Genomic DNA, 23,792 nt, shown 5'->3' with positions numbered 1-23,792 from the left:
TTACTTTTACTTGAACGTCTGTCTGTGTTTAAACTTTTTGACCGACGCGCAGGTAGTAGTTCATGAAATTATCGATATCGTTTTTTATGCCAAATGTCTTAGAAATTCATAAAACGTCGAGATCTGGCGATAACTCGAAAAAAAAACGATGGGACTGAGCGATTTCCCGGCTCAAAAATTTTGAGGTCCAAGAAAGTTGATTTTTTTTAGATACCAGAGATCTAATGCCTTAGATTTTTAATGCATTAGGTGTTTTTAAGACATTTGACACAAAAATATCTATAACGATAATTTCATTAACCATCACAGTGATGATTCGCTCGTTGGATGTTCGTTAGTTGAGTGTTCGTTAGTTGGGCTGTCACCCAACTAAAAAGCACTCTAATGTCAGAATTCAACGTCATTCAAATGCTTTTCAGGGGTCCGAAAAGTGAAAAAATATTACTAAATAAAATTATATTATTTATTGTAAAAAAATTGTAAACATGTTTAGTTATTATGCTTAATCCATTCAGCATTGATAAGTTTGTTTCTCAGCGCTATAAACTGGACACTTCATGCAGATCATCTCTGGCTTAATCAATCGCGTAATTTGAAAAGTACATGTTATAAATTTACAACATTTTGTGGGTAATTTAGAGGCTTACTGTTAGGTTGTTTGTTCTTTTATTTCTTCAACGTCTTCACCGGAAATCCAGCGTAGCGATCCTCCATTTTTTAGGCAAGAAGCAGAGTGATGTGCTTGCGCTTTATCATTTTACTTCTCGTTGGACTTTTTGTATGAAAAAGTATTGACCAAATACATAAAATATTTACTACAGCAGCAAGACAGATGAGCAAAGTTCATTTTCTTTGGCATAGTTTTACCGCAATGAAATTAGGAAATTTTCCAAAGCAGGAAGAAAACAAACAATCGGCGCTCCCCTTTGGAAAATTTGCTCAGTTGTCAGTTCATCCAACTAACGAACACGATCACCTGTGCCTAGGGACTAGACAACTTTATTTTCATGAAAAATATTGCGGCAATATTATACGGTATCGGTTGATATGTTTTGCTATTTATCTTTTACCTGTCACATTGATATCACACCAACGATAAAGTGACGTCAAGGAGTTAAGATATAGATAGAGGGATGCCTAAAAATGCAACGATTAATACTTTGTAATATTAAAAATTGGAAATATTATCAATTGTATCTTGCCTTTAGACCTGTGCTTTTCTTCATCAGTCGAAAAAGTGAAACTTTAACCGCTTTGAGGCACTACTTCCCAAAGTCCGATTGAGCTTAAATTTAGCATGAACATGAATGCATTTTTCGCGAAGACGAAACCGACGAAACTTTTGAGCCCTACTGCTAAGCGATATTCGAAGGTCATTTTTTTCCATACATCCCTTTGGCTCCCTAATACAGTCGCCGTTCGATAACTTCAAGTCTTTTAACTGCAACGCTTTTTAACTGCAAGACCGATAACTGCAACAACTTTGCAGTTATCGGACCGCAATCCGTCAAATCTGAAGTCAAAGTCATATTTGACATTGAAGTGACAAATCTCGCGGGGGGATTCTAAATGCATTCGAAAATAAAAATTGCTGAATCTCTAGAAACATTTCAAAAGGACTTTTTATTTTTATCGATTTTTTTCGATTCCGTTTACTTGTTGTCTCTGCATTCTAGATGGGAGATTATAGATCTCCACTATTAATCAATGAAGCCAAATCACCATGTTATGTGGTTCACTTTCCGTAATTACTATAAGAGAAAAAAAAATTCCTTGTGCATTGTTTGGATAGCTTTCACGTCACGGATCCTGCTGACATTGATGTTGCTTTTACTTGCGTTATGTCAGCGGTTCCGAGCTTTCTGTCAAAATTTCATTCATGAATTGAGTTTAGAAACGTTTCGTAAAATGGTCTTCTGTAGTAATGAACTTTATCTTCGCCTACATATTGGTTATGTAAAGTAGTTACTAAAACGCAATAAATTATGATGCGGAAATATGAAATTGATTAATCAAAAAGCTTACCTATTTTAGTTTTCTGCTATTTTTTACTACTATGTACTTCATTAAAAAAATACATTTCGACATCATTGAAAACAAAAATGGTAGTGACGGACCCCCCTCTAAATTTTGGCATGTGTCAAGTGTTGCATGTTATCGAACGGTATTCGATAACTGCAATGTAAACATGTTGTAGTTAGCGAACGACGACTGTATACACTCAATATGCGAATCGGGAGGTCGTAACTCGTAAATAACAAAAGTGCTTGTTCGATTATTTCTCTCGTTTTAAAAACATTAAAAAAAGGGTTTAATAGATAAGAACATAATATAGAAGTTTTTTCAAGAGCATAAGTTACATGGTTAGATTCTTCCAACTCAGCTTAATATATTTTACATAGTATATGAATTGTCGGCGATGTTATTAAGATTTTTTTTCCAACGCTCATGCTTACAATCCCACTGTTCACTACCGTCTGGAAAATAAACGCTGTAGATAAATTTTCTTGTCAGCAGATGCTTACGTCAAAAGCAGTAATCAACTTCCGCCTGCTGTCTGTCTAAAGTTTTTGTCGCTCTTTTTCCGTCATCCTGCCGCTGTGATCGAAACACATTTCGTTGTGTACAGAAATCTTTTCGTAAGTTTTGAGCTATTTTGAACCGAAAAACCTACAGCAATCATATAATTCGTCCCAGTAAAATGTGCGGAGTTTACTATAGTCAAAATTGGAGTAGATTACGTGTGATTCAACGAGAATTTAATCGATCAATTCTCCGTAACCTTTTTCGTGATGGCGATGTTTTGATGATTGCTTTTTTGACGTTGTAGTATAGAATATGGCTTTTAACACTCTATTTGTTAAATTTTTCGTTACAGATAATGTCGGATATTGAAGTGTAAGTATAGATTAAATTATTATGTTCGGTTTAGTGAATGTTATTTTGTTCTAATAGTGAAACTCCAGTCGCTCCCATCGACGGAACGATGGATGTCAACACGGCTCTACAGGAAGTGTTGAAAAAATCTTTGATTGCTGATGGTCTGGTGCATGGTATTCATGAAGCTTGCAAAGCCTTGGATAAACGCCAAGCCGTGCTCTGCATCTTGGCGGAAAGTTGTGACGAACCCCAGTATAAGAAACTGATCACGGCTCTGTGCAACGAACACCAGATTCCACTTATCCGGGTTGATTCCAACAAGAAGCTTGGCGAATGGTCGGGTCTCTGCAAGATCGACAAAGAGGGTAAGCCACGAAAAATTTCTGGAGCTTCCTGTGTGGTATTGAAGGTAATGGAAAACTGATTGTTGTAATTAAGTAATATTGTAATGTTTATTTTCTGTTTCTTAGGCGTACGGTGAGGAAACTCCTGCCCATGATGTCATCAAGGAGCATTTGAAACAACTGCGACAGTCGAGTTAAATTATGAAGGTGTTTATTCTACACAAACCAATATAAGAAATTTAATTCTCGGTAAACAGTGATTAGTGACTAGAGTGCTTTCAGCTGATGACACAATTCCTTGTGCTGTGGCCAATCTGCAACTTGGCAGTCACTGGAACATGGAGGTATGATTGTTTAGTAGGTTTTTGGTGTTTATTTTACATACTTACCGCGAACAGTAATAAACAGAGCTGCATCTAGAACACTTCTTTTCGGCTGGTTGTTTGCAGGTCGAACAATGTTGGCCATCAGTATCAGTTTTACTATCGGAGATTTTCTCCAGCAAATGGGTGTTATACGTTGTATTCAATCTAAAATAATATGCCAACAATTTTTACAAATTTCAACGTTGTAAGTTTTGTGGTTTTACCTCTTCGCAATGTCGGCTATTTCTTGCTGTGTTAAATCGACAAATATTTTTCTATGTTTTCTAACAATTTTTTTCCAGCCATACAACTTTGCAGCTGTCATCAAATTGTCTTCGATTTCCGGCACCTCTTCTAGCAACAGATTCGAGCGATACGTAGGTTTCGGTCCTGTTTTCATTTGAATTGAACACAGAACCTGCTTCAAATGAACAAGTACTGGGATCTGGTCAACGGTTTGCTCGGTTAGAAGGCCTACGCATTTACAGATCTCTCTCTGCCGGAATTCGTTGATTTCGTACTCACCCATCAAAACTTGGTTGGTTAGCAAGCCAAAGAGACAAAACCAAGCCTGAGCTTCACTTTTAACTATTTTGAAAACGTCGGACCCATGAACAGATTCCCAACGGTCGTTAGTAAATTTTTCAAAGCCTTTACGTTTTCTCAGCCAAGGTTTTAAGTGTAAAATGTTAGATATCAGACAGGGAACATCGTGGGTTTTGACCAATCGGCTGCTCACACTTAGCGGAAGCGCTGATAAGTTTTCTATCACGTAGTTCAAAATAGTTATACATTTTAAACCTATTCTGAAGTGCATATCTTTCCTCAAACGATCTAGCTCTTCTTGAGCTGTTTCCGTTAGCAGTGATTGTGTGTCCTGTTGTATACTATCATCGTTAGAGAGGCCAATAAGTAGTCCAACTGCTTGTGCACAATAATCCACTAAATCCAGAATACTGTCTCCCAAAGCTTCGGAACTATTTGAGTAGAATAGAACCGTTTCTAGTAGGGCAACAATATTCATTTCATAGTACAGCACACTGTACGGAACGAAGGAAGCTTTTAGATTGTTTCCATCCACCAACTCTGGCAGAACTTTGATCCTCCAAATTCTGACGCAAAATATTTCATGTACCAGCAGGGGAAGTTTTCCCTCGACGATAATCTGTTCTTTGATCACTTCTTCCTGCTGGGTGCTAGCTTCGATGTAAGCTTGTTGTGTTAGTTTCAAAACATTTTCGTATTGTTCAAACCAGCTGGTAAAAACAGGTGTTATCAAATAAGATTCACGTAAAATAGACGTGGCTCAACTATACCTTTGGTTGCCTATATCTACAACCTGGAATTGGCGCAAACTTTGTACGAGAAAATCAATCTCTTCTGGGAGTATGACGTTCGGAAAAGACATGTTTACTGACTGTGGCCGAATCACAGGACGAAATCAATCAGCTTTCAAACAAACTGAGGTTACCATAACAACCACCAGGCTTTTGAAGAGTCTATATGAATGGTCAACTCGTGGATTATTGCCACTCACCACACAGGTTACGGTTATTTTGGTATTTTTTTTTTTTTTTGGGTTTTAAAAGTTTTTCTGTTTTGTTCTTTTCTGTTCAAGTCGCATAACTCCAAATTGAGAAACTTGCAGGAGGATTCTAGTCATGAAAATAACATTAGAGATTGCTTTCCTTTGATAGAAAAAAAAAATGAACAGTAGAAGCACAAGGATAAATTTTATATTTTTTCTAAATAATCAATAATTCTTTAAACTTTCAAGTAAGTATAACTTTGTCTTTGGCGGCATTTTAAGCAGATTTGTAACGTTCAAGTTATGATTTCTTCTACAATATGTTAGTGACTAGAAATGCTTGTGAATGTTTTGACTAATTTTAATAATAAATGTATTTCGCATTACTAAGTTATTAGTTATATAAGATCCAGTTTTGGGATTGTAGTTTGCCTTTTAAATTTCTAAAACGAAAATACGCATCACTTCCCGATACAAGTAATAATCACACATCTCTACCGTGCAGTTGGGTAGGGCAAGTGCTGCTGCTGGAAGGTACCTCTTCACGAAGCCACTCTCTCGGAATCCGAGATATTGCAAGCAAGGCATAACCTTTGCCAAGGTTGCCCACTGGTTGGTTTCGAACTTACATCTGTTGAGCCGCAGCCGTCGAATATTTGTGGTGGGTAGGTTCAAAATCGATAACTCGACGTTAGTTAGATTAAGTTCTTCCAAACGGTGCAGTTGCAGCAGTTGATTGAAACCTTCCATCGGCAGCGGGCTGCGGTCGGAACGATCGTTTACCGTAAGGGTTTGCAGTCGTAAGAAGCTGTAGCAGATTTGATTTAAAACGTCTTCATCCATGCCAAACCTGTCACTACCTATCTTAACCTTAAGCGTATGGATGTTCGGCAGTCGTTTTCCTAAATATTCAATTACAGAGATACTCGGGTTGTTCTGCAGCTGTAGACAAAGTGTGTCGACAGTCGGCAAAGGCTTGTGCGAAACTTTTACATCTTGCAATAAGTCGTCGAATCGTACTCGAAGAACCTATTTGAGGTCAAATTAGCGCTATACATTTAGACATTTGATATTCCAAAATACCTTAAGTTCAGTTAGTTCATCCAGAACGGAAAGTCCAGTGATTTCCAGTTTGAAGGTACAAAAAAATAGCATTCTCAGGTGCTTACAGTTTTTAGCGATACTTTCAAATATTTGGGGCGATATTGTGAAGAAAAAATATTTGGGGCGATATTGGAAAACGTATCAACACTGTTTGGAGCTCAGTAGCAACCGAGAAGAACTGCTGCAAGGTAGCCTCGGTGTAGCCGTCGTACCCGTTTAATCCACCTAAATCAATATATGTTAGCTTTGGTGCATATCTATACAACACTTCAAGCGATTGTCAGAGAAAACTGCGAGAGCGCCATTCCAGGGTCAGTCTAGATATATTTGGCGTTAAGAGTTGAAACTCGATCCCCATTTTATCAGATGTATTATAGTGTATAGTGAACTCTTCCACATCATTCCATCTCGGCAAAGTTTCCGCTATAAAAATCAGTTCCCTACAAGACACTTCCAACGTCAGCTGCTTCAAATTTTGTGTTCTCTGATATAGATCCCAGAGCTGCGGTGTCGTGTAGAAATTAACATGCAAACTATACAGTTGAGGTTCAAACTTATCAAGTACCGACAGTATCACGGATCAATCTCTTCTGATCGTTCTACAAAACTGTATATGCCGATAGACTCGAACGCTTTTGCATACAGCTTCGGACTGGTCGGAGAACACTCGAATTAGGATTCGATTCAGAAAACGCGTCGAAAATACCTCCTCGTTCCACCTTTGGCAAACCAGAGAAGCCACTTTCCGTTCGCCAAAGGACAGGTAATCCAGAATTCGCCCAACTATATCCGACGGAAGGTCATCAATGTGGCGTTCCGCTGTCATGGTGAGCCACGGTTCTTTGAGCGCACCAAAACTGGTTGTCCGCAGTTAGATTATTCAGTCCTCATAGATAAGTAATGTCGCTAGTTCGTCCATCGTGTTTGAGGCAAGTCATGTTGCACAAAAGATACCGAGCTCTAGAGTCGATTTGTCGCGATTTGATTTGGAAACTGAGACTGCTGAGATACCAGATGTTTTTGACAAATGTCTGCAACTGCTCGAAAAATCGAAAAAATCTACTCGAAATAGCTTGAAATCTGAAAAAACCTATCCGTGATTTGGAAAAAAATGCGCTCGTACTTGCAAGTCTACAAAAATATGCACACATTTTGAAAAAGTCTGCGCAAATATAAGGAGACTGACCTGTGATTTGAGACTATGGGAAATCTGCAAATATCTGCACATCTGGTATCCCCTACCTCTATTTTGAGCCTTGGTATTTTGATTAAATTTGTAATAATTCCAATAATTCAAGCTATGATTTCTTTCAACAATATGTGAGTGACTGGAAATGCATGTCATTGTTATTACTAATTTTAATAATGAATGCATTTTGAATTATAAAGTTATTAGTATACTGTTCATATGAGGTCCAGTTCCAGGAATGATCTCGTTTAAATTTCCAAAAAGAAAATACGCATCACTTTCCGATACAAATAATAATCACACATCTCTACCGTACAGTTGGGTAGTGCTAGTGCTGCTGCTGAAAGGTGCCCCTTCACGAAGCCACTCTCTCGAAATCCGAGATATTGCAAGCAAGGCATGACTTTCGCCAAGTTTGCCCACTGGTTGGTTTCGAACTTACATCTGTTGAGTCGCAGTCGTCGAATATTTGTGGTGGGTAGTTTCGAAATCGATAACTCAACGTTAGTTAGATTAAGTTCTTCCAAACGGTGCAGATGCCGCAGTTGATTGAAACCTTCCATCGGTAGAGGGTTAAGGTAGGAACGATCGTTTACCGTGAGAGTTTTCAGTCGTCGGAAGCTGTAACAGATTTGGTTTAGAACATCTACGCCCATGCTAAACCTGCTGCTACCTATCATAACTTTGAGCGTATGGATGTTTGGCAGTCGTTTTCCTAAATATTCGATTGCAGAGATACTCGGGTTGTGATCCAGCTGTAGGCAAAGTGTGTCGACATTCGGCAGAGGCTTGTGCGAAACTTTTGCGATTTGTAATAATTCCTTGCTTCGTATTCGAAGAACCTATTTGAAATTGAATTAGTGTTATATAACGAACAGAACAAGAAATGTAATGTTTCCAAAATACCTTAAGTTCAGTTAGTTCATCCAGAACGGAAAGATCACTCGTCTTCAGTAGATCAGTACAGAAAAATAACATTCTCAGGTGCTTACAACTTTTAGCAATAGTTTTGAATATTTGAGGAGATATTTGAAAACGTATCAACGCTGTTTGGAGCTCAGTGGCAACCGAAAAGAACTGCTGCAAGCTATCTTCGTCAAGTTCGTCATACCCGGGTTTTATTTCGCCCAAATCAAGATATGTTAGCTTTCGTGCATATCTTTGCAACACGTCAAGTGATTCTCCGAGAAAACTCTCAGAGCGCCATTCCATGGTTAGTCTAGATATATTTGGTGTTAGAAATTGAAACTCGATCCCCATTTCATCTGATGTGTTATAATTTAAGGTAAACTCTTCCACATCATCCCATCTCGGCAAAAACTCTTCTTCAAAAATTAATTCCTTGCAGGACACTTCCAGTGTCAGCTGCTTCAAATGTTGCGTCCTCCGGTAAAGTTCCCAAAGCTGCGGTGTTGTGTAGAAATTAACATGTAGACTATACAGCTGAGGCCCGAACTTATCAAGCACCGACAATATCGCGGACCAATCTCTTCTGATCATTTTACAGAACTGCATATGCCGATAGATTCGAACGCTCTTGCAAACAACTGCAGACTGATCAGGGAACACTCGAAATAGGACACGATCAAGAAAGCACGTCGAAAATACCTCCTCGTTCCACCGTTGACAGACCAGAGCAGCCACTTTCCGTTCGCCAAAGGACAGATAATCCAGAATTCTTCCAACCATTTCCGATGGAAGGTCGTTAATGTGCCGTTCCGTTGCCATGATGATCCCGAGAAGCACGATCACTATACAAAAACTGCGTGATTCTACAATGGACGGGAAAGATTCCTGATGCGTTTCTTTCGTGTCCTTCCACTAATCAGGGTTGCCGACAAGATTCGAATAAAATCAGACAAAATATTAATAAAACAGCCTGGCGCGCGATCGGGAATATGGCAAATTTAGATTTTTCTAGCCTAGTGGCAACCTTGCTAATAACTGAGCTGAATACGAGAATTATTGAAAAACAAAGATAAAAGGATTAGAACAAGAAAAAAGGGATTAGGTAGACACAAATTTTAGCTGTACACTATTCGCGTTGACGGTGTTGCTGATATTTGTTTGGTTTTTGCATGCGAAAAAGAAGGAAGGAAATATTTTTGCTTTTGTCATCACGCACATTTTGACAATTGCATATGAGAGTTCACGTAGGTGCGAACAGCCTTCGAAATCTCTTTCAACGCGAATAACCCGAATTGTTGTTTACTCAAAGTGCGGTGAAATGCGGGCGCAGATTATTGTGACGATTGTGACCGATGACATACTGCGTAGGCTCGAGCAGCGCGATAGCGCATGCAGCGCTTAAACGTCGGAGTTATGTTATATGATATCGACAACATACCTATATGTATTACCTTTTCAAATTTCCCGTCGTTGTTGATCACATTATCGTTGTTATTGAAAACATTAATGTTGCTCCTATTGTTTCTATAAAAAAGATATTTACTCTGTTGCTTTTACCGCTTCGTTCTACGCGTAACTTTATAATCACACCACTCATCGATTGCCGAATGGTCAAATCAAAGCATAAAATTCACGGCAGCTTATTTTACTTTTTGTATCGAAATAATGGCACGTTTCCCTCTTTTTGTTAGAAATCATCTTGAAATCATAAGATATCAACGTTAACAGTAAAAACACGACGTGTGCGCCGAACGTCGGCGGCTGTGACACGTCACACCATTGAAATATAAGCAAACAAATTTCTTGTTTTTTTTTTTTATAAGAATATATATTTGACTAAAAGCATACATAAATTTTTCACAATGAAATCATGGCACACGACATATTTACACCACTAACAAACACAATATCGTAAACACCTACTTAACTTACCATTACAAACTAATATCGTTCAACAATATTTAAATCAAATGTTTTCACCCATATTCCGATTGAATGGTGAGCGAAAATTCGCCCTTGTAAATAAATGTACCGTGATACCAGAGCCGAGTGTCCACTAGAAGAGCATCTCCCGGTTCAACATAAAAACTGAAGCTGCGACATTCGTTGTCGCATTCAGGCGTGGGGGCCAAAATCCAGCTTTTATTGCCCCGCAACTGGGCTTGCCACATCAACCGTGGGATGTAATCAATCTAAAACCGTAGCAACTTATTATTTGAATCGTAAATAAAAATAGACCTTCCAACATACGTGCATTACAGCGCCCTGCTCGTAGCCAAGGAAAACAAAATCCGTGTTAGGCATCTCAGCATCCTCAGGTAGAAAGTGCGGCTTCGGATACAGCTTACGCAACTCTGCCAGAATAACCGGGTTACAGTTGCTCCAACCTACGTACCAGGGCTTGCTGCCCTTTCGAAAATCCTCCGACATGTGAAAAACGTCCTTTAGCGTTTGAAAGCTGGATTTGAAGTGCAAATACTGACAGTCCTCATGAAAACTATCCAAAGCAGCTTGATGCCTATAGTACAGATCCTTTAGAAAGGTGAAGTTGAGCAGTTTCGCAGCTGGCCAATGGGATATAGCGTTTTTAATGATAATCGGTCTCGAGGAATACGCGTAGGGTTTGAAATCCTCCCGGGACAAATTAGCCAGAATAATTGGTCCCTGAACTCCTGCTCGAAAGAAAAAAAGCATTTTAAATCAAACACCTTCGAATGACAACCAAAACCTACCTCGGCAAAAGTCACAATCGGACAACGGACGGGTAGCTTCCCAAACCAGATAATTATTTGGCACTATACAACGGGTTCCCAGGATGACTTCGATCAACGAGGCCAGAAACGGAGTCAGAATGAAGAGTGCTATCAGAAAAATTACACTGTACAAAATGGAAAGTGTCCCATCGTTCCACTGGGTCCACGATAGACGGCTGGGTCGGTAACCGATGGACTGCTTAAATGCTTCCTCCATTTCTCGTTCCGACAGTCCGGCTCGGGCGACTGCGTTGTTCAATAGATTCAACTTGTGAAGTAGAATTTGGTCGCACAGCTTCACCCGTACGTTGCTTAATCTAGCCATGGTTTATTGAAATTTTCTATCTAATCATGAAGTCGTTTCAAGTTTATTCACTCGTCGATCTTATTATTACTCTGCTGCTTATACAAAACTTAAACATTTAAAAACTAATACTGGAATACAATTTACAGATATTGTACATCACTGATTTTGAAACTTTTATTTTAAGCACTTTTCCCAGTGCTGTCATAACAATAAAAGCGCCAATGTCGTTGTTAAGGTTGGGTTACAGTGAACCAGTAAAAGTAATCGTAAACCGAGGCGAGTTTGTATTTCACGTAATTTTATAAATATTTTTACCACGGGCTTTATAAGGAAAAACCTTTGACCATCTTTCATTTTTATCTAAATGAGCTTAGTTTTCAATTAAAGTGGCGATCGGATCTATTTTACTGTGTTTGCTTCTTTACTCAAAGTGCATTCTGATAGGCTCTTCAAGCATCTGATAACGAAATTTGTTACCTGGGCATGTTCTGCGTTCCAGATACGGAGGACTTTAAATGGCTCATAACAAAGATATGTAATCGGTGATACCAACAATTGAGGATTTAGTTAGACAAAATGTAATGGTGATAATTTTCTTACCCTCTGAACAAGGAACAAATTCAATGGAAAGCATAGACCCTGGTTCTTTGCTATCGCTTTGAGAACCCTGACGCTATCTGTCAAATCCTGTTGTTTTTGCTGTAGCATTTGCGTATGCGCAGTCCAGCTTGTCTGAAAAGCTTGAGAATCGATTTATTTACGGGAAAAACATCTATCATAAGCTGCTGCTAAAAAACACCACAGATGAAATGAGTGCTACAATCGTGAACATTGCCGAAGAAGATTTCTTCGGAACAGTGATACGGTACGGACTTTACGTCGGGGCTATATTCCAAATGATATGTTTGGCTGCATGCATTGTACTACCAGATTCGTCAGGTGGAATTGACGGTGCGAACGGATTGAAGGTACTGTGGTATACATTTGTTTAAATCTTGTAATTGTTCTTTTTTTTTTCGCTTGTAAAGGGTAACGATAGTGATGACTCCAGTTCGGAACATTCCTCGCCACAAAATACTCCCAGACGGCCGTATCATCGCAGCCGAAAGCAAGACAAAAAGAAGAGACGTTGAATAATGATTGTTCATTATACAGTTTCCATCTGTGTATTAAGCTATATGCTCGTTTTGTTTCGTAAGCATAAGTTATTTTAAAATATTATTCATGTTAAACACAACACATTATTTAACACAATAAGACCCTTTGTCGTACAAAAACTGCGGTCAGAAAACATGTCCAACATACAATAAAAATAATGCTTCAGTTGATCTCGAAAGATTTTCACAAATAAAATTAATGTACCACAATCTTCAAAAAATGAACTATATTTTTCTTAGAAAATTTTGCACTAACACCGATGCAACAGAACGATAGTAAACAATAGAAACATAAACCGGCGCCAAAATGAAGAAAGTAAGAAAAAAAAATAGTACGATTATTAGGCAATCTTCGAATGAATCTCGTTTTGAGCACATTTCATTACGTCTAACGCTCCTTTGGAAATCAATTCCTGAGCCAACCGTTGTCCTAACCTTTCTGCCGAAGTAAATAACTCTCTTGGCACAGTCTTGTGGCAAAACATTCCACAAAACAGCGTATTACTGCTGTCCTCTAGTTTAGGCGCTACAATCTTCCTGTCTAGATTCTCGTTATAATCTAGGATTCTAGCCTGCTGAGCCAGAAAAGGACATTTTTCAGCACTGGTCTCTATCACAGGTCGTTGCTCTTCCAGAAACTTCCCACTAACCGGGCACTGGAGGCCGGTTTGGTCCACTTTTTGTTCGATGCTGACGTACGGACAATCGCCCATAAAATCAACCCCCACTGGAAATGCACTGCTGGGACAAATCGGTTCCTTTGCGTCGCCCTGGCCCTGCTCGACGATTTGATTCGGTTTAAGAGCACCTTCTTTCGATGATGAGTAGGAACATTTTGTAAACATATCGCCATGAGCTTCGATGTATTTTGCTAAATCTAATTTCTGATCACTCTTGGAACAACTGGGCTTTGAATCGTCTACGATTTCCGGACTCAGGCGTGGAGGGGAACTATTGGTAACTCCATTGTTTTCAACATCTATCTCGAGGCGACTCTTCTTAGCTGGGAGCAGATTGCCATTATCGGTGTCTAGTTGAGACTCTTTAATACTCAGATTGCATCCCTCTTCAGCACGTAGTTCTGTTCGCCCGTCTAGACTCCAAACTGCACCCGTAATATTTAGTACAGCCGTTTCCGCTTTTCGCTTCAAATTTGTACAAACTGCAACTGGCGCACTGCAGCCTCCACCAAGCGTTTTTAGAAAACTGCGTTCTGCTAGAATTTTACACTGAGTGTCCACGTGACATAATTTGGACAGCATATCCAATATGTACTCATCATTGGAACGACACTCGACGGCCAGGGCACCCTGCCCAACTGCGTAGAGAATCTCCGAAGGTTCGATGGTTTGATCAATCCGTTTCTGCCAGCCCATTCTCGTGAGGCCCGCTTGAGCTAGTATAATACCGGCGAATTTGGAATTCGCAATGTCCAGCTTCGCTAAGCGGGTGTTCAGATTGCCACGTATATCACAAACCGTGAGGTGAGTATGCGTTCTAGCGAGCTGAGCCGACCGCCGCAATGAGGAGGTTCCAATGACCGAACCCTGAGGTAGCGTGGTTAGTGTCTTTCCGCGATGTTTTTCGTTTAGGACCAAAGCATCGCGGGGATCTTCCCGTTCTAGTACGGCACCGATTGCCATCCCCACTGGTAGGGCAGTGGGAAGATCTTTCAGGGAGTGTACCACAAACTCGACACCTCCGGTGCGAAGGGCGTCCTCGAGGTCCTTGGTGAATAGTGATTTCTCGCCGATCTTCGGTAGGGACTTATTGAGCACCCGATCGCCGACAGTTGTCATAGTATCTGTAAAAGACAAATGGTTGTGAAACATGATGGTTTATCCGGTTTAGTTATAGAACCTACGTATTTCAAACTGAACACCTGGATTCAATTTCTGCAGGCAGGAAATGACATATTTCGTCTGAATAAGAGCCAACTGAAACAATATTCGGTAGAGGCGTTAAAACTTCTAGGATATCAGATTACAAACTTTGTTGTATGGTTTCAATGTTTATTATTAAAGCGATTTAAAGACAATATTTCTGGTATCGATTTGTTGGTACTATGATAATGAACATTAGAATACACAATGGGACGCTCTACCTTGTCTGTAGAACGCTTCAAGAAAGTCAATTAATTCAAGAACCCCTACATCATGCGCGTGAACGACATTCGGATGACATAACATTAATTTATCTACCTACCTCACTTTTCCTCGACCCGACACGAATGATCTTTTGCTCCTTCTCTTTGCCAGTCATGGCTCTAACTCAATAACCAACCAGGTTACCTTCACCGTCAATTAGATAAGAATTGTATCACCTTTATGACCCGCGGACGCAATCGATTGTCAACCAATATCTTTGGCCTAAGGGGTAATAATGAACGGGGTTTGTTCATGTAGCAATTCACTATACTTTATTGTGTAAGTACAAGTATCCGCCCGATGATCCGGACAGTATTAGTAGTCCTAAACGACTAAAGCACTTTTTCACCACACTTGTAGTGGTGTTAAGCTTAAGCACCTTTTTATGCTGCTTGAAGCATGATATACTTTATAAAGCACGTATAACAACAACAAAAGTAACTGTTAACATGCAATTCACTATTTTTTTGTCACGCAATCTTCCTATAACGCGGAGGAAGCTGAAAAGATCCAACACGATAGACTAACGTCAAAAGGAAGCATGCGACTGACTGCACTCGCCCCGCACTGAGGTAACCGAAGTAACATACTCTATTGACATGTTTTTGACTTACGTGTATACATATAAGAAAAACATAAAACCACACTGACCTGACCACCGCCGCTATATACTAGCACAAGGGGTGCAATGGAATATAGGTACGGAGATGGTTTGAGTCTCGGGTTTAAAGGGCTCCTTTTTTGTTAACAGTGATGACGTAGAAGTCGAAAAACAATGCCCAAAATTCAATGTTCGGTACATTTTTTTCCAGAAATTTTTACAAGTTATGACAGTTTACGGCTGAGAATGCCTGTCTGCGTCGTCAAACAATGCGGAACACAATTCCAAATGGCATTTTCTTGTTTTTGGAGTTCTACGTCACAACCCCAACACGTGCTTCTATTTACCTCTTTTTCGTTACTAATACAGACAAATGTCTTCTTCTTCCTCATCTTTGTATACCTCATTGCAAGGGGTGGGCCTTAGAAATGTATATACCGTCGGTATCGATATTTCGTCGATCTGTACTGAACACCGAGTTCGGGCCAAGACGGGCAAGAGGAGATGTATGAGAAAAAGCTCAAACTTTGTTTTTGAAAACTAAATCTTAAGTTCTGTAGTGTTTTTAGTAATTAGTTCCTACTATTCTATAAACGTATTTTCTTGCATGCAATAACATGAAAAAATGAGAATAGTTTATTATAATTATTTAATAAATGTTTTGGCTCAGTTTTTTGTTGTCAACTTAAAATTCTAGTATAAAAAATTTGGACACCGAAAAGCAAAGTGCCGAAGCAACACATCACTTTGATGAATATTTCGGAAAAATGCCACTTTTGCTTTGATTTGTTATTTTCCGTAATCGAATTTTTGTCAGATATATTTTCACAATCTCCGTCAACGAGCGAGTGCCATTTGGAATGATATTATGAATTAAGTTGAAAATTGGAGTTGTCGACTAGCGACATTCGATTTTACTCTCATACCGTACATTATACTTAACGTCGGAAGTAGTGCGCTGTATATAGCGCATCTGATTTGCTATACAGCGCATTACTTCCGACGTTAGGTATAATGTACGGTATGAGAGAAAAATCGAATGTCGCTAGTCGACAACTCCAATTTTCAACTTAATGCATAATATTATGCATTAATGCCTTCAAAAACATTAAAATTTGTGGAAAAATTTACCGAATTTTTTTTTTCACAATGTTTTTTGAGGTCCTGCTTAAAGCCCTAGAGTTAAAATTTGGCCGACAATTTTGATGGTTTGTTTTCAAATCACACGCGTCTATTTGTCTACACTTTAGCAACTCAGAAAAAAGCGAAGTACTTTAAAATTTTCCGACAATAATGTTGACATTTTCGCCAAAGGAGATTTAAGAGCTTTCGGGTTTGTAATTTACTAAATTTTATCGAAATATTTTGCTTGTTCTTGTTCTTCCGCGGTGTATTATTTCCGTGTAGCCAGTTTATTAGAATTACTACAATTATCACGAAAATCACTCTTTTCTTCCCTCTTACACGCAAATAATAACTCTAAAATGAGTAACATTTGACGCATTTTCGTAAAAAGTGGAACAACTCTGAAACTGAGTAACTCCACAAATACTCAAAACTGAGCAGCGCTAGGCGTCTTTGAAACTGAGTCTTTATTACTCAAAATTTGCGTACGATATTAGGAACCATTCAAATATTACATAACGCGGAATTTGGCAATTTTCAATACCTACCCACCCCCACGTAACGCAATTTAACATGTTTGCCACACGCAATGTAACGCTTCGCTGAATACCCCCCCACCCCTGAGCGCGTTATGTATTATTTTAATGAGCCCTTACTCATTTTTGGGAACAGCTCAGTTTCATTCACTCGAATATAATCCGGCATGACCAATGGACGACACCACATAATCATAAATAATTATACACTAAAGTCGCTTTTTACGCGGGGGATACGTGCCGCGTAAAAAAAACGCGTAAATTCCGGAATCCTCTTAAAAAACGCGTAAACTCTGGAATCCGCGTAAAAAAACGCGTAAATTTCGGAATCCGCGTAAAAAAAACAGCGTTAATTCTGCATTCCGAGTGAAGGGAAACCGAAAAAAAATACCGCGTAAAAAAAACCGCGTAAATTCCGGAATCCGCGTAAATTTTGGAATTCGCGAAAAAAAAACCAGCGTTAATTCTGCTTTCCGAGTGAACGGAAACCGAAATCCACGCAAAAAAAAACACCGCGTGAATTCCGGAATCCGCGTAAAAAAAAAACGCGTAAATTCCGGAATCCATGAAAAAAAACCCGCGTGAAAAAAGCGACCTTAGTGTACCTGCGGTTGAATTCCGAGTACACATTTCTTCGAAGAGAAGAAAATTTTTTCATAAAGACATTTCTGCTTGGAATTTACTCACTGATGATACAAATTACACACTTAGTTTCTTTTACCGAACTCAGCAATCTTTTTAACGAGTTCTCAACAGCTGAGCCATCAGCAATCTGTTCAGCAATTTATTTGCTTGACGAGTGCTCGGTAATTTTTCATTCTCGCTGAAACGTCAAACATAGAAGATAGCTCAGTAAAAATTTACGAAGCGTTCATCAAAAATTGCTGCATGATTCGGTATTTACAAAGCTGGCTATTCGTCACGAATTACCGAGCGTTCTGTAAATTTACAAAGCTGACGTTTCGTCACAAATCACCGAGCATTCTGTAAACGTAAAGTTTTTTCATGGTTACGAGAGAAATATGAACCATTGTGAAAGTTGCTATTGCAACTGTTGAATAATTTTAGAAAGGAATTTCGGATTGTTTAGATCGATTATACTGGTGTTCCCAGCACATTCGAGTTAAAACTTGATACGTTTAATGTTATGATGAATACAGGTTTTTTGTTGCAGGCTTCAAGTAAACTGCTCTCCTGTGGTGGAAAAATTTCCATATGCTGACTGAATAGATCGTGTACCTCCACGTCGTTTTCTTGTAGATTTGAAAGTAAGATATCCATTTTTTTTAAATCACACGCGAAACACTTAAAAACTCAGCTTCGGAACTCTGAATATTTGAAAATGGCGGACATTTGATGTTTCGTTTTGACAGATGCAGAAAAACTGCCGAACAGTATAGTAAAGAACAACAAGAGTTCAGTTAAACAATTGAAGATTTTTCAGCAACACCTAGGAAGATGCTGACAGATCGTCAAATATTTACTGAACTTTATGAAAGTGCAGAGCATACTTTAGTTTACAGAAAAGGTCAGTAATGTTTTTTGCTGAGCTCGTCAAGTGCCTTTTGCATAACGGTAATTCGGTAAAAACTTCAACCGACATCAGTTATTTTGGAGAAAATTACAAAATGATCAGTATTTTTTCAAATTTACTGAACATGACCGTAATAAAAATTACTGAACAATTAAAACGAGAATAAGTGTGTAACAATTATAATGCCTTCTATGGCGTATACAATTTAAAAAAAAATTACAAACTGGAGCACATCATAATCACATCCAAAATGGGCGTCGTTATATGCGACGTTACTCAGAAAGAAGTTATATGAATGGAACCCAAAAAGAGAGTGAAAGTTACTCTAAATCAAGAAGGACTTGTACTTATTTTTTGACGTCTACGAACATCGTTTTAAAATGAGTAAGTTGCTTATTTCATGAATTATTATTTACGACCTTACCTTTCCAATCAGACGACAGCCGTGGTGGCTTCCGAGGCGTCTCACCACCAGCAACTAGCAAGTCTCCTTCGATCAAATTGAGCCATCTTGCACGCTGCTCCTCTCTATTTCTGGTCCCGGTAGGATTGCTGAAGACGTGACCGGCCCTCGTCAGGTGTGTAATGGGGTTTTCTCTAAGCAGCGCATTCATGCGCCTTTGTCATTCTCCGTCGTCCGTCTGTACTTCACCGCGTTGTAGTCTCGATTCCTTTAAAGACTACGGTTTTTGGTCGGGCGTAAGTTTTCTCCACCGTCGCAAAGTTGATGATGTCAAAGCCATTCGCGAAGTCCAGAGAATGTTCTGACCGTGTAAAAACTGATGGATGCCCACCCTATGGACCGTGTGAAAATCGATCGATGCCCACCCTATGGGTTACAGTCTTGAGGACAATGTTGGATAACAAACAGATCACCTTGTCTTAACTTCTCTAGGGTCTGTTGGTCTTGTGATCAATCGCGTCAGTTTATCCATGCTGTTGTTGACCGATTGTATCATAGGCCGTCGTGAAGTCAATGAAGATGTGATACGTGGGCACATTGTATTTGTGACATTCCTGTAGGATCTGCCGGATTAAAAAGGTCTAGCTCGTCATGACGAGGGCTCCCGTAGATCTCGCTTGGTACTGCCATGGCCAGTTAAAGATAATAGATGACGAAAGAGGATCTACGACAGTATTTTGTGGGTGGCATTGATGCCTAAGATACCGCGGTAGTTGCGGCACTCCAGCTTGTCGCCCTTTATGTACATACATTCACCCGTCTGGCAGCACTTCCTCCTCCCAAATCCTGGATATGACCCAGTGCAGCACGCTAGCCAGCGACTCTCTACTATGCTTTAAGAGCCCACTCGGCAGTCCGTTTATGAGTAATGATCCGCTAAAAAACCTTTGGTGGCAGGTTTCAGAAGTTCAACGTGCAAATTTTATAATCTTTTTAAAGACTCAAAGCAGCGTACGACTCAGTTAACCGAAATGAGTTGTGGCAGGAAATTGCTTGAGAACGTTTTTGTTTTTCATCTTCAACTGATTCGAAACACGCCAAAGTTCGCAATTCCTACATTTACTCGTTAACGTTAGCGTCGAAAATGCGTTATGGAAAACAAACATTCCATTAAACGGATTGGTTGTGCAGGTAACATCGTGATCGGCACCACGCTGTGCAAGGGGATTTTGAGAGAAAAGTGGCATGCTTTTCATCATATACACTGTCACAATAAGGTACACGAGGACTGGCAGGGAACGTTGCTGGTGATTGGTTAAGTTGTAGACCCTTCCGGTGGTCCTCTACAAAAGTAACGAGTGCTTTTCTATTATTCGAGTTACCATGTATCCAGCCTCTTACGAACAATCAAGGCTGGGGTAGTAGACATACCCCATTGAACCAACTGTCGACTCGACTTGGGGCTTCTTCAAACAATTCAAATGGGTACACTGTTCAAATGCTTTGCAATAACAAATGCCGTAGAGCTATTTTCTCGGTTGAGTAGAGTAAAAATATATAGACTAAGTACAACATATAAGTATTTCCTTATTTTTCTTCCATAGTACAATTAGGTACTAAACAAGCAACCAAAAACATTACTCGATGCTAGAAAGCACTGGGTGAATGGCAGCAGACTACGACGTTGAGTTGTTGTAATTCGGGCGCCCTCCCAGCTCCAACAGGTACCTGTCCGGGTGATCCATCCAGTCTGCGGCTGTCATCTTGACCGTCCGTTGCCGTTCAGCTTCCTTGATTTGCCACTTTTTAATATCCAACTGAACTTCGCGCTGATGTGGATCGCCACAACCCCACACTTCGATCGATAATATCTTGTGCTGCAATCCGCGGTGCTCGAGCTTTTCGAAATGCTCGTCCACGATAATAATCGGCTTTCGGGGGTCCGAGCCAGCCCGAAGACCTTTCGGGTAGCCACGGATGTGCGTATTTAAGTACAAACTTTTGGGTTTTTTCTCCAACATCACGAATCTGCAAAAGGAAATGTAAAAAACGCTGGACAAATCTGGATGACTAAAGCCTTACTTGGGTAGCAATTGCAGGCAACAACTATCCTCGACACCAAAGTATAAATGGGTTTCACGCCATTCTACTGGGTTTGCTACGCAAAACAGAAGCTCATCGTCACAGCGAAACAGTACAAGATTTGGTCCGCGGTAGCCCAGAACGTGATGTAGGAATCGATTCGTTCCAGCGCCATCCTGCCGTGAGTCGTACAGCAAAGTCCAATGGGACGGAACCATCGACAGCAATTTTGCCATAAACATCTGCCGAATTGTAAACGCATCAGATAGATGTAATATTATTCAAAATTTACCTTACCTGAGAGGCCAAGTTAGTTGAAGTAGAATTGAGAGGAGCCTGTACTGACTGGGGTTTCGAATAGAGCGGTGGTAAAGCACCTGCCAATAGCCATGCTTCCGAAATCGGCAACAAGGGTTGTTGATTACTCAATTTCTCACGGTCTTCCTGAGACAGTGGCTTTCCTGATCCAGCGCCAATGGTGGAACCGCTGTTGAAGCAAGGACTTCCTTTTTCCAGAATGGGTGTTTGTAGCTCCAATCCGTAGCTTGCTTCTCCCGCAGTGATTGCACTGATCGATACCACCGTGTCGCTATTGTTTTTCATGCTGCTGTCGATAATCATCCTATGAGAGGTACTCAAGGCATGCACGCAGTACTTGTGCAACGGTGGCACCAAGCGGGGACCGTGGTTCTCCAACCACCGACAAATGTATCCGGCGCTTAGTGACTCTTTCGAAAAGAAGCAAGACTTCACCACCGAATTCAGTGTACGATCGAGCTGCAAAATGAATGTTTGATTTTAGATGCAGTTATCCAGAGGCAGTAACAGAGAATCGTTCATATTTTTCATTTGTGTAAATCATGAAATAGCTCTGAACGATTCTTTAATTGAAATTAAAAGTAAATTACCGATTCTTCGTCGTCGTCCTTTATCAATATTTTGCAGCAGTTTTCAAAAGGTATTTTAATACAAAGAGATAATGCATACAAACAAACACTTACCAGCAGGCACGTTTGAGGTCCATCTTGGTAATGGGCCATTGCCAGGCTATAGCAGGTTCGCAACAAATCCTTGAAATTATCCGGCTTGATAAGATCCGTTTCACTCAGGTCACCAAACATCCGGACGTAATTTTCCAGTATAACGGAATCATCTAGAATCCCGAGGAATTTTTCACATTGCTGTCTGAACGCAGTCACACCCATGTGATCGGTTTTTGCGTGGCTGTTGTGACGTAGCAATTGGAATAATTTTCTGCCCATGTCTGGGAACTTAGGGAATACGTATCTCTAGCGGGGCGGAAGTTGAAACAATGAGTAGCAAATGACACCTTTTTTAAGAATACTCACTGCAAAAATATCGACGGTGATACCGTTTATTCCTCGTTCCTCTTCGCTTTTTTTAGCTAGTATTTTGCCAAGCTTTTCCACCGGATGATATTGTGCCTGGGAGCGGTCCTGCAAATCCGCTCCACTCGCAGTTCGTGATATAATTTTGCCTCCTACATTATTGCCAGAGCCTGCCGGGTTTAATTGAACTTCATTCCTTGGCGCATTAACTGGACTTGTCGGGCTGCTTTTAGTACTATGCGAATTCCCCATTGTTTAGGGTTTGTCTGCAAAAACAAATTATGTGTAACTAATCTAGAAGATTATCACAACTTGACCATCAATCAATTGCCCATTTCAGTGTTTTCATTTGTGTCATCGCAGTTACAGATACAGGTATTATGAGCTCAAGCGAGTATCAGTGCGTCGGAAATTGGCACTACAAGTATAGCTTCCGTACCTTTATTCAATAAAGTTTTACCTCAGTTCCTATGCCGCTTTCGTGCAACACCTGCACATCGCAAACTTCGTGGTGTTTGCTATTTTGCTTGTGTCAACAGAACACTGTACTAACACTTCAAAACTAACGAAACTGCGAAAATGTACTTATCTAAACTGTAACGTTGCTTACCGTAATTAGAAAAGCACCTCGCGTGTTTTAAGCGTTTTAAGCAACATTAATTTTACCTTCGATTTAAATAGGGTAATCCAAAGGAATTTGAAGAAGTTTACCACTAGCACCAGAATGACGAGTTGAGGCTAGTGATGGGAAACTTATCGATACTTATCGATAATATCGATAAGTGCTGGTCATCGATATTATCGTTAATTTTTTGACGTTAACGATAATTATCGATATTATAAGGGTGAGCACAAGTCAGTGCGGCTGGTTACTGGAGGAGACCCAAAAGAAGGAGACCTCACCTACCCTACCCCAGGAGTTGCTTTTGCCGCTAGGTATTTGTTGGGTGCTGCTATTCGGCAAGATTTATCATTGTTGGGGATGGTGTAACGGTTCGCCCCGGTTGTCACTGAGTTTCTGAGATATATGGGTAACTAAAAAGGTATTGATAGTTTTTAGTTTCCTAAGAACAGATGAATTCGACAACTTATTACTGGAGAACTTTGAAAAAATATCCAAACTTTTTGCACTATCTCATAAAAAGCAATGATACGAAATTGTAATAAAATGCATTTTCTTTGGCTCGCCAACTCTTATAATATGATGGACATGCATAGCGGCAGTCTATTGGTAATTGTTTAGTTTAGCTTGGAACTGTTTAAGTTTAAAGTATCTGTTACCCAACAAACAACTTTTAGTTCCACTAAAAATTCAAATCAACGAAATTGTTGCGCCAAAAAAGTATCCTGATGTATAGGAGGTAGACAAAATAATTGAGATAAATAGAATTCTCTCGGATTTTAAATGGCCAGAGCTTTACGAAAAATGAATCAATTTTGATAACTGGTTTCATTTCACTGGAAAACAGTATTATATTA

The 23,792-nt window shown here is 39.8% G+C and overlaps 7 protein-coding genes across 12 annotated transcripts; 2 read left to right on the top strand and 5 right to left on the bottom strand.

The window, feature by feature from the left end:
- Nucleotides 1–2,523: 2,523 nt before the first annotated feature.
- Nucleotides 2,524–3,484, top strand: LOC129724598 (40S ribosomal protein S12). Its single transcript, XM_055679599.1, has 4 exons — nucleotides 2,524–2,639; nucleotides 2,879–2,898; nucleotides 2,956–3,289; nucleotides 3,351–3,484. The coding sequence occupies exons 2-4, from the start codon at nucleotides 2,882–2,884 to the stop codon at nucleotides 3,420–3,422; spliced, it is 423 nt and encodes a 140-aa protein (XP_055535574.1). The 5' UTR covers nucleotides 2,524–2,639; nucleotides 2,879–2,881; the 3' UTR covers nucleotides 3,423–3,484.
- On the bottom strand, nucleotides 3,434–7,335 carry LOC129724597 (zinc finger MYND domain-containing protein 10 homolog). Of its 2 annotated transcripts, XM_055679598.1 has the most exons (6): nucleotides 6,201–7,335; nucleotides 5,616–6,146; nucleotides 4,906–5,560; nucleotides 3,814–4,845; nucleotides 3,614–3,754; nucleotides 3,434–3,555 (listed from the first exon to the last, which is right to left on the bottom strand). In XM_055679598.1, the coding sequence occupies exons 3-6, from the start codon at nucleotides 4,995–4,997 to the stop codon at nucleotides 3,492–3,494; spliced, it is 1,329 nt and encodes a 442-aa protein (XP_055535573.1). In that variant the 5' UTR covers nucleotides 4,998–5,560; nucleotides 5,616–6,146; nucleotides 6,201–7,335; the 3' UTR covers nucleotides 3,434–3,491. The 2 variants fall into 2 exon arrangements, with proteins under 2 accessions (XP_055535573.1, XP_055535572.1); XM_055679597.1 differs by having other exon boundaries at nucleotides 4,906–6,146; nucleotides 6,201–7,334.
- Nucleotides 7,336–7,573: 238 nt separating this feature from the next.
- Nucleotides 7,574–9,608, bottom strand: LOC129722564 (uncharacterized). The gene is made up of 2 exons (XM_055676137.1): nucleotides 8,317–9,608; nucleotides 7,574–8,252 (listed from the first exon to the last, which is right to left on the bottom strand). The coding sequence occupies exons 1-2, from the start codon at nucleotides 9,136–9,138 to the stop codon at nucleotides 7,659–7,661; spliced, it is 1,416 nt and encodes a 471-aa protein (XP_055532112.1). The 5' UTR covers nucleotides 9,139–9,608; the 3' UTR covers nucleotides 7,574–7,658.
- Nucleotides 9,609–10,135: 527 nt separating this feature from the next.
- On the bottom strand, nucleotides 10,136–11,605 carry LOC129724338 (uncharacterized). The gene is made up of 3 exons (XM_055679101.1): nucleotides 11,052–11,605; nucleotides 10,570–10,991; nucleotides 10,136–10,511 (listed from the first exon to the last, which is right to left on the bottom strand). The coding sequence occupies exons 1-3, from the start codon at nucleotides 11,395–11,397 to the stop codon at nucleotides 10,296–10,298; spliced, it is 984 nt and encodes a 327-aa protein (XP_055535076.1). The 5' UTR covers nucleotides 11,398–11,605; the 3' UTR covers nucleotides 10,136–10,295.
- A 481-nt stretch (nucleotides 11,606–12,086) lies between these two features.
- On the top strand, nucleotides 12,087–12,761 carry LOC129724339 (protein anon-73B1). Its single transcript, XM_055679102.1, has 2 exons — nucleotides 12,087–12,347; nucleotides 12,408–12,761. The coding sequence occupies exons 1-2, from the start codon at nucleotides 12,189–12,191 to the stop codon at nucleotides 12,510–12,512; spliced, it is 264 nt and encodes an 87-aa protein (XP_055535077.1). The 5' UTR covers nucleotides 12,087–12,188; the 3' UTR covers nucleotides 12,513–12,761.
- LOC129724336 (porphobilinogen deaminase) lies at nucleotides 12,749–15,314 on the bottom strand. The gene is made up of 3 exons (XM_055679100.1): nucleotides 14,742–15,314; nucleotides 14,401–14,473; nucleotides 12,749–14,340 (listed from the first exon to the last, which is right to left on the bottom strand). Exons 1-3 carry the CDS (start codon nucleotides 14,796–14,798, stop codon nucleotides 12,878–12,880), a joined length of 1,593 nt encoding a protein of 530 aa, XP_055535075.1. The 5' UTR covers nucleotides 14,799–15,314; the 3' UTR covers nucleotides 12,749–12,877.
- A 5,067-nt stretch (nucleotides 15,315–20,381) lies between these two features.
- LOC129721802 (uncharacterized) lies at nucleotides 20,382–23,064 on the bottom strand. Of its 5 annotated transcripts, none has more exons than XM_055674801.1 (7): nucleotides 22,924–23,064; nucleotides 22,314–22,579; nucleotides 21,966–22,253; nucleotides 21,873–21,890; nucleotides 21,262–21,741; nucleotides 20,965–21,206; nucleotides 20,382–20,910 (listed from the first exon to the last, which is right to left on the bottom strand). In XM_055674801.1, the coding sequence occupies exons 2-7, from the start codon at nucleotides 22,563–22,565 to the stop codon at nucleotides 20,559–20,561; spliced, it is 1,632 nt and encodes a 543-aa protein (XP_055530776.1). In that variant the 5' UTR covers nucleotides 22,566–22,579; nucleotides 22,924–23,064; the 3' UTR covers nucleotides 20,382–20,558. The 5 variants fall into 5 exon arrangements, with proteins under 5 accessions (XP_055530776.1, XP_055530779.1, XP_055530778.1 ...); XM_055674804.1 differs by having other exon boundaries at nucleotides 22,980–23,057; XM_055674803.1 differs by lacking the exon at nucleotides 22,924–23,064 and adding an exon at nucleotides 22,753–22,917.
- Between the last annotated feature and the right edge of the window lie 728 nt (nucleotides 23,065–23,792).

Source organism: Wyeomyia smithii, chromosome 2 (assembly GCF_029784165.1).
Source record: "Wyeomyia smithii strain HCP4-BCI-WySm-NY-G18 chromosome 2, ASM2978416v1, whole genome shotgun sequence".
In the NCBI taxonomy this organism is placed as follows: Eukaryota; Metazoa; Arthropoda; class Insecta; order Diptera; family Culicidae; genus Wyeomyia; species Wyeomyia smithii.
This window is presented reverse-complemented; position numbering and strand designations above follow the sequence as displayed.

Coding starts and splice junctions, on each gene's coding strand:
- LOC129724598 (XM_055679599.1), top strand. Junction 3,290..3,350: donor CTTCCTGTGTGGTATTGAAG/GTAATGGAAAAC, acceptor TCTGTTTCTTAG/GCGTACGGTGAGGAAACTCC.
- LOC129724597 (XM_055679598.1), bottom strand. CDS start 4,997: ATGTCTTTTCCGAACGTCATACTCCCAGAAGAGATTGATTTTCTCGTA. Junction 4,846..4,905: donor GTAGATATAGGCAACCAAAG/GTATAGTTGAGC, acceptor TGTTTTTACCAG/CTGGTTTGAACAATACGAAA. Junction 3,556..3,613: donor TCTGTTTATTACTGTTCGCG/GTAAGTATGTAA, acceptor TCCATGTTCCAG/TGACTGCCAAGTTGCAGATT.
- LOC129722564 (XM_055676137.1), bottom strand. CDS start 9,138: ATGGCAACGGAACGGCACATTAACGACCTTCCATCGGAAATGGTTGGA. Junction 8,253..8,316: donor ATGAACTAACTGAACTTAAG/GTATTTTGGAAA, acceptor AATTTCAAATAG/GTTCTTCGAATACGAAGCAA.
- LOC129724338 (XM_055679101.1), bottom strand. CDS start 11,397: ATGGCTAGATTAAGCAACGTACGGGTGAAGCTGTGCGACCAAATTCTA. Junction 10,992..11,051: donor CGATTGTGACTTTTGCCGAG/GTAGGTTTTGGT, acceptor TCTTTCGAGCAG/GAGTTCAGGGACCAATTATT. Junction 10,512..10,569: donor AGCAGGGCGCTGTAATGCAC/GTATGTTGGAAG, acceptor CTACGGTTTTAG/ATTGATTACATCCCACGGTT.
- LOC129724339 (XM_055679102.1), top strand. CDS start 12,189: ATGAGTGCTACAATCGTGAACATTGCCGAAGAAGATTTCTTCGGAACA. Junction 12,348..12,407: donor ACGGTGCGAACGGATTGAAG/GTACTGTGGTAT, acceptor TCGCTTGTAAAG/GGTAACGATAGTGATGACTC.
- LOC129724336 (XM_055679100.1), bottom strand. CDS start 14,798: ATGACTGGCAAAGAGAAGGAGCAAAAGATCATTCGTGTCGGGTCGAGG. Junction 14,474..14,741: donor TCGGGTCGAGGAAAAGTGAG/GTAGGTAGATAA, acceptor ATATTGTTTCAG/TTGGCTCTTATTCAGACGAA. Junction 14,341..14,400: donor AGGTGTTCAGTTTGAAATAC/GTAGGTTCTATA, acceptor TGTCTTTTACAG/ATACTATGACAACTGTCGGC.
- LOC129721802 (XM_055674801.1), bottom strand. CDS start 22,565: ATGGGGAATTCGCATAGTACTAAAAGCAGCCCGACAAGTCCAGTTAAT. Junction 22,254..22,313: donor TCACCGTCGATATTTTTGCA/GTGAGTATTCTT, acceptor CCGCCCCGCTAG/AGATACGTATTCCCTAAGTT. Junction 20,911..20,964: donor TGCCTGCAATTGCTACCCAA/GTAAGGCTTTAG, acceptor TTCCTTTTGCAG/ATTCGTGATGTTGGAGAAAA.